Source organism: Gasterosteus aculeatus, chromosome 6 (genome assembly GCF_964276395.1).
Source record: "Gasterosteus aculeatus chromosome 6, fGasAcu3.hap1.1, whole genome shotgun sequence".
In the NCBI taxonomy this organism is placed as follows: domain Eukaryota; kingdom Metazoa; phylum Chordata; class Actinopteri; order Perciformes; family Gasterosteidae; genus Gasterosteus; species Gasterosteus aculeatus.
In genome coordinates, this window is record NC_135693.1 from 3,709,694 (window position 1) to 3,723,917 (window position 14,224).

Below are 14,224 nucleotides of genomic sequence, written 5' to 3' on the forward strand. Positions count from 1 at the left end.
AATTTGAATAGCCATGAGTGACACAGGGCTGATTGGGCCGACTTCACTGTGGCGGACAGCATTGCAACTCTATGCCTGGGCATCTCAGATCTGTTTCCCTTTGGGAAATGTTATACAGCCTGTTCCTTGCCTATAAGGAGGTGCCCTTCAACAAATCAGTGACAATTTGTAGACATTGCCAATTGCAAATTTTGACTTTTCTTTAACCCTTTTTTTCACAATCATAATATTTTGCCGTGGTCTAATAATTCTCCTCTCATGTCTCATTTTGGTGTCATGTTTCATAGTTTAATTGTATTGCTCTATTGGCACTGCTAATATAAAAATGAAAAATAAAGTGCTATAGTCATATGCCATTTAATATTGTCACATACAATACTAAAATGTAGATACACATACGATCGTTAATATAAATAAACTGTTTTATTTCAAGAAATGCATGCACTATGACCTCGTCACAAGGTACACAACACAGACATACGGACGGACAACACTTTATGACGTAACGTCCTCACGTCATCACGTCCAGGGACGCAGGGATGTCGTCATCTGCTGTCATTGCTGAAACAACTTCCTGTTTTCTCGGTCATGCTGACCACATAACAGCCCTGCTGCTTTCTGAAGATGAGATATTTTGTTGACAGCGTTCATAACCCGTTCTCACAAAGCAGCGTCGCACGCTCACGAGACCCGGAGTGCGGCACCAGGCCACGGCAGCACCATTAGCATGCTGCTGTCGCAGCTGCCGGAGGATGTTCTCTATCATATCTTGTCTCATTTGGACTACAAATCCCTTAGTCGCCTCTCTCAAGTTTGTAAAACCATTTACCACTTCGTGAACCGGGACGTGGTGTGGAGGAAGATCGCCAAAGAGTTTTTAAACACTGGAATCACTCGGAACGGGACGGACATGTGAGAAAACGGTCGCACACTGATGACAAATCCGCCGTGTTTGTTTTTAGCTTAGCGTTTAGCCGGGTGCATTCACACTGTGTACTGAACGTTCATCTTTGGGTCACGTTTAATGTACGTTTACTATTAGTCAGTTTACCTTCCTGCGCATACTCGCAGAGGACAGTATACACACAGCATCAATATTCTACATTATGGCTTGTGCTTATATTCTCATAGTCTGATTATGTTGCAATAGTACGTGCAAAAGGGTTGTGTCCCACAACCATGAACCTATAAACTCAACTCATAAACCTCTTCTTTGAGTAGGAATTATATAGCACATTTGTGTAGGAATAAGCCGGATTTGAGGGTTAAAAGTTAGATAAGAGTAGAGCGTAAAAACCAACCTGAGCTCCTTCTCTTCTTGTCTTATTTTTTTTTCATTAGTTGTTCATTATACCAAGATTTAATTTTCTATTAAAGCGCAGGTTAACAGACCGAATCAGGGATCAGGAAACATTTATTACCAAAATATGTCAGACATACAAGGAATTTGACTTGGCGGTTGGTGCACAACTGCAGACAGTTAGACAATGGACAACAAGACAGATAAGACAACATAGTGCATGGAATAAAATGAAATATAACGCTATGGGTTAGAATATAAGGCTATGGGTTAGTTATAAGTTATAAAAGTTAAAGTATATATATATATATATATATATATATATATATATATATATATATATATATATATACACACACACTCACCGGCCTCTTAATTAGGTACACCTTTCATTGGAATACAGTGAACTCATTGTCATGTTCAAGAAACCAGTTTGAGATGATATGAGCTTTGTGACATGGTGCTAGAAGTAGCCATCAGAAGATGGAACACTGTGGTCCTAAAGGGATAGACATGGTCAGCAACCATACTCCGGTAGGCTGCGGCATTTATATCCCCCACACCATTACATCCCCAGCAGCCTGAACCGTTGATACAAGGCACAATGGATCCATGCTTTCATGTCATTTCATTTACGCCACATTCTGACCCATCTGAATGTTCAGCTGAAATCGAGACTCCTCAGACCAGGCAACGTTTTTCCAATCTTCTATTGTTCAGTTTTTGTGAGCCTGTGCGATTAGTCTTAGTCTTAGTAATTAGTTTTCTGTTGTTGGCTGACAGGAGTGTCCCCTGGAATGGTCTTCTGCTGCTGCAGCCTGTCTTCTACAAGGTTTCACGTGTTGTGCGTTCACAGATGGTATTCTGCATTCCCTGGTTGAGTTATTTTAGTTCCTGTTGCCTTTCTATCATCTCGACCCAGTCTGGCCATTCTCCTCTGACCTCTCACATCTCCAAGGAAATTTCGTCCACATAACTGCCGCTCACTGGATATTTTCTCTTTTTGGGACCATCATTTGTAATCCATAGAGATGGTGTGTGTGTGAAAATCCCAGTAAATTAATAATAATAGTAATACATTTTAATTTGTAATGCACTTTATATTTAAGCAAATCCCAAAGTGCTACATGATAAAACAGGTAAGTGCTAACAATAAAAACACATGGAGAGTTTGAAAAAAACAAGAAAAAAAAATTAGCAGTTTGTGACGTACTATGACCAGCCCGTCTGGCACCAACAACCACATTCAAAATCACTTAAATCCCCTTTCTTCCCCATTCCGATGCTCTGTTTGAACTTCAGCAATTTGTCTTGACCACGTCTACATCCCTAAATGCATTGAGTTGCTGCCGTGTGATTGGCTGATTAGCAATTTGTGCTAAGAAGCAGTTTAACAGGTGTACCTAATAAAGTGGTATATGTGTACCAGTCCAAAGTTTGGATACAACTTCTCATTAAATGAGAAGATGTGTGTGTACACATATATACACACTACCTTTCTCCTGATGGGGATGTTGTAAAACTAGCCATAATTTCAGCCCTTGTCTTAAGCCGCCGCTGTCTTTGCAGATATCCTTCCATCCCACTGAAGGAGAGGGTGAAGATAGCTCAGAACTGGTATGATGGGGTCTGCAAAAGGGCAATTCCTCTTAAATGGAAAACAAAGTGAGTATTTTGTCTATAAACTATTTGAACTATTTGAACTCTGACAGTTCAGAGCTTTGGTTCCATGCATGATATGTTTTATAGTAGGAGCCAAGTTATTCGGTTTAGCCTTTAAAAACTGGTTATAAAAAGACTAGTATAGCTTTATTTAATGCTATGCTAAGCATGTGCTGTTTCTGACACTATACGTAAACTACAGGCTTGAGACTGACAATCCATCTTACTAACTCTCGAAAAGAAAGTGCATTGCTATTATTTCTCGCAATCACTGATCTTTCCTCCAGACTGTTGCCGTGGTTGCAGCTGGATGGGAATGTCCTGTTTCTGTCTCATGCGGCTGACATTCGAGCGTACCGTCTGCGCCCGGACTCTGGGAGGCTCCAGCGCAACCCGTTTGAAATCTACTCGGGTCACAAGGGTGATGTCTGCCGCTTCGTCCTGACGGACTCTCACCTGATCAGCGGCGGAAGGTTACCAAGTGCTCTATTTGTTCTTCCACTTTCAGTTCATAACACTCATACAGTGGTTTACGCACTTCAACCCATGCTGGAAGACGACTTCCTCAGATTTTCTCTCTCAATGACTGTGCACGTCCTCCTGATGGTTTGAAATATCTCCCCCTTCCTCAGTGATGGCAGGATCCTGGTTCACAGCAGGAGGAGGGACAAGACCTTGGAGTTGTCTGGTCACAACCAGGAAGTCAACTGCCTGGACTCTAAAAATGGACTCATCGTCAGTGGATCCAGAGACCAAACAACCCGGGTCAGAACAACCTCTTACAATCCAGATTTATCAATGAGATGAACAGTTCTGTCTCATATTTGTTTCAAGAAGAGAATGCGTTTAGCACCACTGTACCATTCTCCAGAAAAATAACATTTCAGATTCAGTTCACCATCAGCCTCATGATATTTCAGCAGAAAAGATCCTTTGAGCCAATGTCTTGAGTTGTAGGGAAAGGTTACTCATCAAAAATCATCCTGCTTTGTTGTTGGCTACATTCATTGAATGTTTGAGTGTGACTCAAACTTTAGAGCACACCTTTGTGATGACAAGCTATGATTCAAGTCCATTACTACTAGCTTGGCTAGCCCTTTTCTAACCTGTAAATAAACACATGAGGACGTTACGGCATGTCTACACATGGAAAAGGTGTCCATACTTTTGTTACTCTAGATTTGGAGTCTGACCTCCAGCTGCCCCAGAGACACCATCCCCATGTATGACAGAGTGTGGTCTGTTGCTATTAGTCCCACATTGAGGTAAGCATTTACTCAGCATCACGCACAAGAGCCACAAATATCTATGCCACAACATACAAAACGTTGTAAAATTTTCTTTAAGATTTTCTTTTTAGATATTTCTATTTTTAGGGTGAGTTTTGGGGCAAACACTATTAAGATGTAACTTCCCTCAAAAGGTTGTGTCAAATTGTTACTCACTTATTTTATACTATTGCTCTTTAATCACATAAATTATTTTTACATTATTTGTGTTCGCATATAGTTAGCCATTTTATTTTATGACTTAAGAGACTGCCATCCAACACTGTCTAAAGTACAATCTTTTTTCCAAACTGTAATTTGTATTTTGCAATTTCACATTTTTATTTTTGGTATTCTTTCCATCTATTGTTTCCTCTCTTGTATTCCTCTGCAATTGCAGTGCCTTGCACATGGGTTTCTGCCACACATTTTTTTAGCGTTTTGCAAAAGTTCTATTTTGGTCTCATCAGACCAGAGCACCTTCTTCCACATGTTTGCGTGTTTCCCACATGGCTTGTTGCAAACACCAAACGCAATTTCTTATGGTTCACTTTCGTCAGCGGCTTTCTTCTGGCCACTCTTTGTGACATGACTCCCCTCTCTTGCCACTCTTTTGTGGAGTACATGGCTAATAGTTGTCCTGTGGACAGATTCTCCCCCTCAGCTGTGGATCTGTGCAGCTCCTCCATTGTTCCAATGGGCCTCCTGGTTGCTTCTTTGATTCATCTTCTCCTTGTGTGCCTAATAACTTTGGGTGGACGGCCTTCTCTTGGTTTGCGGTTGTGCCATATTCTTTCAATTTTGGGATTTTATGGTGCTCTGTGAGATGTTCCAAGTTTGGGATATTTGTGTATAACCTAACCCTGCTTCAAAAAACTAAAGCTAAAACTTTGTCCTGAGCTGTTTGGTGGTTCCTTGGTCTTCTACTCTGAGGTCTTCACAGAACAGGTGTATTCATACTGAGATTAAATTGCAGACAGGTGGAGCCTATTTACATTACAATTACATGTCGTTTAGCTGACGCTTTTATCCAAAGCGACTCACAATAAGTGCATTCAACCATAGGGATTGTGAGAATGCCACGACCGAGAGAATCCTGGAATTAGGAGGCAGGCAAGCGAGACTTGGTCCAGGTAAAAAAAAAGGTTTTTTTTATTTGTAAAAAGAAAGGTCCCTGATACATGTCTCATTAAACAGATAAACAACAAAACAAAACCTAATTCATTAACTGAATAAACTCAACATAACCTCATCTAACACGTGCCCTCAGCTACACAGATGTTCCACCATTTTCCCCCCAACAGTTGATGTCCTCCACCTTTATAGTGGAGTCAATCAACCCGCCCCAGGTTGCACCATGTGCACAGGTGACACCCATTATGACACCCCCCCTCCCCTCTAGCCTCCAGGACATTGTATTGTAAGTACAATTTAAGTGCTACAATTTGTTAGTCTTTTAGTCGAGGTAGAGTCTGAAGAGGTGTGTTTTTAGTTTGCGGCAGAAGATGTGAAGGCTCTCTGCGGTCCTGGTGTCATCAGAGAGCTCGTTCCACCATTTCGGAGCAGGACAGCAAAGAGTCGTGATCTTGTCGAGTGTTTTGCTCTCAGTGAGGGAGGAACAAGCAGATGCAGAGCAGAGAGTGCGGGTCGGGATGTAGGGTTTGACCATGTCCGGAATGTAAGCTGGACCCAATCCTTTCACAGCATGGTACGTGAGCACCAATGTTTTGAACTGGATGCGGGCAGCCACCGGTAGCCAGTGAAGAGAGCGGAGGAGTGGAGTAGTGTGGGAGAATTTCGGAAGGTTAATGACCAGTCGAGCGGCTGGATTCTGGATGAGCTGCAGAGGTCGAATGGCGATAGCGGAGAGACCTAACAGGAGGGAGTTGCAGTAGTCCAGGCGTGAGATGACGAGCCTGAATCAGTACCTGCGCTGCCTTCTGAGTGAGAAGGGGACGTATTCTCCTGATGTTATACAGCGTGTATCTACAGGATCGTGTTGTTGCAGTGATGTTGGGAGTCAGGGAGAGTTGGCTAAGAGTCTCACGCCGAGGTTCCTAGCAGTCAAAGTGGGTGTTAACACGGAGTTGCCAAAGTTAACCGTCGTGTCCTGGGTCGGAGAATCTTTTCCCGGAAAGAGAAGTAGTTCAGTCTTGTCAGGGTGGATTTTCAGATGGTGAGCGGACATCCACTGAGAGATGTCAGACAGGCAGAGATCCGTGCTGCCACCTGAGTGGCCGAATGAGGGAAGGAGAGAATTCGTTGGGTGTCATCGGCATACAGGTGGAACTCGAAAAATTAGAATATCGTGCAAAAGTTTATTTCAGTAATTCAACTTAAAAGGTGAACCTAATATATTATATACTCATTACATGCAAAGTGAGATATTTCAAGCCTTTATTTGATATCATTTTGATGATTATGGCTTACAGCTTAAGAAAACCCCAAATTCAAAATCTGGAGAGGAGAGGCACACAATCCAAGATGCTTGAAGTCCAGTGTGAAGTTTCCACAGTCTGTGTTGGTTTGGGGAGCCATATCATCGGCTGCCGTTGGTCCACTGTGCATTATTAAGTCCAGAGTCAACGCAGTTGTCTACCAGGACATTTTAGAGCAATTCATGCTTCCTTCAGCAGACAAGCTTTATGGAGAGACTGACTTCATTTTCCAGCAGGACTTGGCACCTGCCCACACTGCCAAAAGTACCAAAATTTGGTTCAATGACCATGGTATTACTGTGGTTGATTGGCCAGCAAACTCGCCTGACCTGAACCCCATATAGAATCTATGGGGCATGGCCAAGAGAAAGATGAGAGACATGAGACCAAACAATGCAGAAGAGCTGAAGGCCGCTATTGAAGCATCCATGCCATGTCGCATTGAGGCAGTGATTAATGCAAAAGGGGCCCAAACCAAGTACTGAGTACACATGCATGATTATACTTTTCAGAGGGCTGACATTTCTGTATTTAAAATCCTTTTTTTTTTATTGATTTCATGTCATATTCAAATTTTCTGAGATTTTGAATTTAGGGTTTTCATAAGCTGTATGCCATAATCATCCAAAATTATATCAAATAAAGGCTTGAAATATCTTACTTACAATTACTTGCTTGTAATGAATCTATATAATATATTAGTTTCACCTTTTTAGGTTGAATTACTGAAATAAATTAACCTTTGCACGATATTCAAATTTTTCGAGCTTCACCTGTAACTGTGGTAGGAGAAGCCATGCGAACGAATGATGGCGCCGAGAGAGTTGGTGTAGAGCGAGAAGAGGAGGGGACCCAGGACGGAACCCTGAGGAACTCCAGTAGTAAGAGGACATGGTTCCGACACAGATCCTCGCCAGGTTACCCGGTAGGTGCGGCCGTCAAGGTAGGACAAGAGAAGGGAGAGAGCAGAGCCTGTGACACCAAGTTCCTGAAGAGAGGAAATAAGGATCTGGTGGTTAACTGTGTCATATGCAGCAGAGAGGTCCAGAAGGATGAGGACAGAGGAGAGAGGCGGCTCTAGCAGTGTGGAGTTGCTCTGAGACAGCAAGGAGAGCAGTCTCTGTGGAATGGCCTGCCTTGAAGCCTGACTGGTGGGGGTCAAGGAGGTTGTTACGGTGGAGATGGGAGGAGAGTTGGTTAAAGATCGCACGTTCAAGAGTTTTGGACAATTACTGATTATGTAACTTGCAAAGGTGACTTGTGAAGGAGATTGGTTGGACCAGAGCTGTGTGAAGGGTTTTACATTAAATGGGTGAATACATATACACTCAACAATTCTTTTTTGAAATCCATGCCAACTTTCCCCTGACTCCCCAGATAATGGACTATTTAGTATTGGTCCATTAGATAAAATCCCAATGAAATAAATTCAATTCAATCTGTGGTTAAGCCATGACAAAATGTAGAAAAGTCTGAGGGGGCTGAAAGTTCTCACCCCGGTGGCACATAACCGGTGTGCGAGATAAAAATACAGTTAAAGGTACTGAACGAAATGGGCTTGAGAGAGCAGAAGCCAGCTCTTTGTAGTGGTGCTTCAGAGGAAACCCTTTGATTCCTCAGCCGTGTTTACACACTTGATAACACACTGCATTGACAAAACAGAGGCAAGCTGATGCAAAGAGCTGTAACAGTATCTTGACTTCACCCACCTGCCGATCCAGCGGAGACAGGCTGCAGAGTGGAAACATCACAGGTCGCACCAGGTGAATGCCATGCTTTGCAGACAGCTTACGGGACTTATTGAGAGCAAACCCTCTTGTTGCCATCAGCGCCCCAGGCTGTCGCGTAGCGACACATGGGCTATGTGATCCATTTTGGGGTATTTTTTGACCAAATTAGGAAGAGGCTATATGGCCACGGTGCATTCCCTGTCAGAACTCAGAACAAAACTTCTGATGTGTGCTACATGCGTTGCGATTGGTCCAAAAAAAGGGGCTCTTTTCAGTAGTGTTTACTTTCCAGTATCTCAACAAATTGAATCATGTTGATTGCGCTACACACCCATTTTTACCCCAATCCTTAAATGCTAACCATTGTCCAGTCATACGGTCCTGAAACCCTTTAAATGATACCAGAAGAACTGTTGCACACGAGGGAACAGATCCAATGTCAACATGCATGCATGGTGGCTTCGTCCGTCTGATCAAGGCCTCGCAGCGTCCCTCAGATCTGAGAGGGGCGCGCACATTATCCACATCATTAATTTCTCCAATTTGCTGGCTGAAATAGCAGATCGTGCTTCAGCCCTGCCGCCCCCTCATAATGGAAACTACCTCTCGCTGACCAACGGCCTGGTTAATTACAATCTCTCATGGAAACCAGGTGTCAACTAACTGATAAACCCGTTCAACAAACCTCTGCCCACGTTGTTTAAGCACGAGCCAACGCTCCCAAAGGATACAACTGATCACAAGTATGATTCAGTACTTCATTACTATGGTAGAACTGAAAACCTGTTTTACACGGGTCAAATGGCTGGGGTTCTCTGAGTAAAATGCGCCCTTTTGACCTTCTTTTAAACATTCTGAAATGTTCTATATATAGTTTATATTAGCTTACACGCTGTACCCTGTGAGAGCCAGATGTTCAATTCAATTCATTTTATTTTGTATAGCCCAAAATCGCAAAGTACAAATTTGCCTCAGAGGGCTTTACAGTCTGTACACATACGATATCCTCTGTCCCGAAACCCACCATCGGCACCGGAAAAACTCCCCAAAATGTTCAAGGGCTGTCATTCATCAAAAAGTGTAGGATTCATACTTCAGTGTCCATGTGCACAAAATGGAAATCGCTTTGCCGCCAGAAAATGTGACCTTGTGTTCCACACCTACAGGCAATGTTACTTTTATAACTCATAATCCACCTCAGCACTCAGCCCCCAATGGCACTGGGTTTGAGTCGTCTGGCTACGTATGGATTCAAAATCTGAGCAAAATAGCCAATTAAAAGTGACACATTTGTGTTCTCTCGCCACCAACACCGGTTGCTCAACCTGTGGACTTCTAAATCCATTTCCACAATGGGCAAATTGCATTGACTGACAAAAAAGCAAGATTTTCAACCAAATATCCTGAGACATTTCATTGTCCCGCCTCCCATTGGCAATTTGGTCAGTACTGCACTAAACCGCCTGAACTCGATTGGTTTGTTTAATTATTTATCATAGACTTTATTGCCCCGTGCATCGCCACTGTTGCTTTTCATCGCGGACACATTTGTCCCGTATTTTCCTCCACAATTTAGTGCACCTCTCGCCCGGCAAACCGGCGTTTGCGGCGATCTCCCTCCGTGAATCAGAGGCCATCCGCGCGTCCTTGTAGTCCGCCAATGACGGCTTGTAGAAGTGGTCATATTTACGTATTTCTTCAGACAAAAGTTCTTAAATCTGATCCGTTCTCTCGTAAACATTCTTCGTTTTAATAATGGCGGTATCGGGCTACGAAAGCGGAAATGTGAGACTCCGTAAAGGATGCAGTTAGCGGACCAATCGCAGCCTGGTGCGCTGCGGGAGGCTTGCGTTGCTTGCGTCGAAAGCGACACAAGAAAAATGGCTCGACACACGCAAGGACGCAAGGAGGTGTAAAAAGCAACGGAAGGGACACGCAAGGGGGTCTTGCGTCTGCATCGCTCTGAAAACGCAGAAGCATAAACTATGCTTAACTGATTTAGATTCAAATTGTCAATACGTTTACGTATTGAGGCAGGTGTTGTAATTCTTTTTTTGGGGGGGGCTTTGTCAAGTTTGAATGAACTGTGTTTTGGTGACCAGCGAGGTAAAAAATACTGTATCTGACTGCTGTCTGTTGGCTTTGAGGAGAGCACATTAATTGGTATTTCCATTTGTTAATGAATAATAATCATTGTCAAAATATCTGTTCATGATATTATCGTACATTTCCTTCACAACGGCTTTGCTTTGCATAACGTAGGTTCCTGCCGAGAAAGGTAGCGCGTGCACCCTGGCGTCACGTTTCCATGACTGTCGAGACAATACCCTTTTCTACTGACTTTTCTACTGAGTAATTTATCCCAGAAACAAATGCTGATTGTAACCTTTCTCACTAAATTCAAAAAACAGATGTTAGTGTGTGTTGGTCGTTTTTGTCTTGTGACAAAAGGGGCTTTAAAAATGTAACTCCCTGCTTCACATTCCTCCTTTTCCTTTGATCACGTACAGTGAATGAATACAAAAACCGCGCTATTAACCAGGCCATGAATAGCACTCAATGTGGGCTGAAGTTCAACAACCCATTCCCAATTCAATAATAACAATTATCAGAACAAGAGCCAAATACAAATAATGCTCCTTTGTAAAATAATTATTTTGAATCCTATAAGCTGTATAATTCATCTCCAATAGGTCAGCGCTTCCATTAGATACTTTTGCTCAGCCAGCATTTTAATTTTAGGTTTCTTTGTCTGTCTCTGTAATTTAATATTTAGACTGTTTTGCCGTGACTGAAAAATAAATAGTGATGTCACTATTTTTTATCTGTGATAGAGGCACCTGCTGGTGCACATCGAATAGCATTAATGACACACAGTGTAACCACCTGGAGGAATATCAATTTGTGTCAAACTGATAATCTATATACTTAACGTGACTCCCATCTACCACACGCACACACACACGCACACCTCCTCAGCCCACCACTGTTTCCATTCTCTGTTGATCCTCTGGATATCATCTCAAGGTCTGTGAGCAAGGGTTATGTGACTGCGGTAAAATGCCAAGGCTAGAGCAGGACGGCCGCCCCCGTCCGCGCTGCCTCTGAAAAGATATCGATCCTATCTGGTGCTTTGGACCTTGCCCCCCCACCTCCATTCAGATTGTTTTTCTCGATTCTATTTTTTTCCACACCATATTGTGCACTCACACTCTCTGTCCACTGATGGATCTCATATTGGACAGGTTCAATGAACTATGACGGGGCACTACAGGCGGTTGCTGGGGTGAAATAAGGTCACATTCATTTTTCTCACAATGTTCTCGTCACAACTCGTTGTTCTTAACCTTCTGAATTCAAGCAAAAACATGGCTAGGTTTAGGCAAAAAAACGACATAGGTTCAGGAAGAACATCCCACTACCGCTTAAAATAGTCTAATTTAAAAAGGTACTATACAGAAAAAATATAACTTCAACATGTTATAACTATTAAAAAAAAGTTTACACAAGCACGAGTGTACTTGTAGAAAGTGCTGCTTTATTTTACCCATCCATCTCGATTCCTCCCTCACAGAGTAGGCTTTCTGTGCCTTTATACTAAGTTCAAACTCCCTGAGCGTCTTAATACTGACGTGGGGGGTGGGGAGGCCCGTCGCTAAAGGGTGCCTTGTGCATTGGTATCGGACGCAGAGAGGTGTATCAAAGTTTGATGCTTTTGATACATCCTTTTTTTATTGTAAATATATAAATTCCTTTTCCTATGCTTTTTCATGAAATTAAATTATTCTGAAAACGTTTTTATCAAAATAGATAACATATTTTAAGTGTGTAATGTCGTTATTGGCAAACAAAAGGCAAAAAAGCCTAGACTTTATAAGCTTTATATTGCTCATTCGGATCTATGAAAGCAATCCAAAATTACATAGTTGTTACTATAAATGTCAGCTTTTGTAACCCTACTTCATTACATTATTTAAATTAGTTATCTATGTTAACCTCTACTCCAGAGAGAATTGGCCGTTAATTTAGAGCAGGCTTATTTTTTACCGACATGTCTTTTTATTTTGTCTTTCACCATGCAAACTGAAAATGTCGTTTAACCATTGTCTGGATGCAATCAGTATAATGTGAATTTCCACATTTCCAATTTAATCAGCAGCCAAGAAAAGCAGGGTCTATAAATCTGTAAATACCACTTTCCACAGGATTGGGATGTGAGGACGAGTCCCTCAGAGGCCAGAGATCCTGTCCTGGCAACACAAAGCTCTTGGGTAATTAATGGTGCGTTTTGAGCAGCGGGACCCTTTGCTGTACTAATTTTCTGTAATCTGGAATTTGTCATCCAAGGATCTGAGTGGCAGTTGCTGCCAGCTCATATTGAAGCCATTTCTGGCCAGAACTAATGTTCTGCTCCAAGGCCCTCAACTGCAAAGACGCACTATGTACACAAGCGGGGGTCCCGTTATTGGAGCAGAATGCCTTGCTGGTGCAGCCATGCTTTAAAGCTTTTCGCAATTCTGACAATTCCACTGCTCACAGGCAAATCAATGCAGGTTCAGTGGTGGTGGGCTGTCACTCAGGTGCTGTCACATATCTTGATGGTATATATTAAGAGTCCCAACAGCAGAGTTTTGGAATCAGCGCTCTGTAAATGGACATTAAATAGATTTACAACATCAACCACGAAAGTACAGTATTCATTATTTGTAAATCGGCTTTAATTTCAGAATGATGGATAGACTATTCGCAATGCTGTTTGTAGGCTCTACCCTTTTCTGCATCTCTCTCTGCTCTCTCTCATATACCTGGTGTGTGCGGGTCCAGGCAATAGGAAGTAGGGCAGGTGGTTAGCTAATAGTTGACTGTGGTGTTTCCTGCAGACCCTGCTGTCATTCAAACAAGACTCAACAGGTCGGAGTGGGCCGGGCAGCTGCAGATAGCATAGAAGCAGTGGGTCAGCTCTCACACCGAGTCACGGGCGATTGGGTTTCTTGGACTAAGGTGTGCTTTGAGCCTAGCTGGGCGCTCGTCCAGGTCATGGTTGTCTTCTGTTCTAAATTGCTATGGGATTTCATTGTGTTTTCTTTTCAGTCTGCATTCAATGTGCTGCTTCTAAATGTAACCTTTTTGTTGATGAGTCTTTAAAGGCTTGGTTGGTGCTCGCCGACCCCGCTGCAAGCTCTGAATGATGACATCCCATAGTGCCAAGCTTTAATGCTCTACAAGTTTACCAGTTTTCAGGCCATTAAAATAGAGTTTTGAAAAATCTAAGTAAAAACGTACCTAAAATGTACGGCAAGTCGTTAATATTTACATTTTTTGGACTTTAAAGTAGTTCATGTGAAGAATACTAAACTCTAGAAATGCTCTAGCGAGCATTTTGCTGAAGGTGAAAGTAGCTATGCTGCAGGTACCTGCCGAAGTCCGTATAAAAAACTTAAGAAGAACTTTTTGACTGTCAGCATTATGGCTTTTTAGTTTTTTTGGCGTCACCAAATTGGTTTCAAGCTGTAAATGAGACATTCCTAGGTGACACTAAAACACACTAACCGGAAACTGGTTTAAGTTCTAAAACCCTGTCAAATCCCCGTCATGGTTGTGACGCTGTGGTAGCCCCACTCAATAGCATGCCCTGCTATTTTACTCCAATTGGGACCATATTTTACTAAAATGAAAATCACGCTGTACTGAAGAAGAGATGGAGACCACCAACTCAATGTTGACTGAGGGAATACATGAAGAAACAAGTAGATTCATTTACCAAAAGACTTCTATACAATCAGACATCCTTTTGTAACCACGGGATGCACTCACTGATTACCTAAA

The 14,224-nt window shown here is 42.5% G+C and overlaps 1 protein-coding gene across 5 annotated transcripts in view; it reads left to right on the forward strand.

Moving 5' to 3' along the window:
- The first annotated feature begins 464 nt into the window (after positions 1-464).
- The window catches only part of fbxw4 (F-box and WD repeat domain containing 4), a 39,513-nt gene continuing 25,753 nt past the window's right edge, over positions 465-14,224 (forward strand). For 4 of the 5 annotated variants that reach the window (XR_005712397.2, XR_013467989.1, XM_040178210.2 and 1 more), the window contains exons 1-5: positions 503-912; positions 2,870-2,965; positions 3,250-3,435; positions 3,595-3,727; positions 4,142-4,227. Coding sequence is in view for 3 of the 5 variants with exons in the window: in XM_040178210.2 (XP_040034144.1) it covers positions 728-912; positions 2,870-2,965; positions 3,250-3,435; positions 3,595-3,727; positions 4,142-4,227 (686 nt within the window). In the remaining 2 variants the exon portion in view is untranslated. Of the gene's footprint in view, positions 913-2,869; positions 2,966-3,249; positions 3,436-3,594; positions 3,728-4,141; positions 4,228-14,224 lie in introns of all 5 variants that reach the window. The other variant, XM_040178211.2, reaches the window with a different exon arrangement.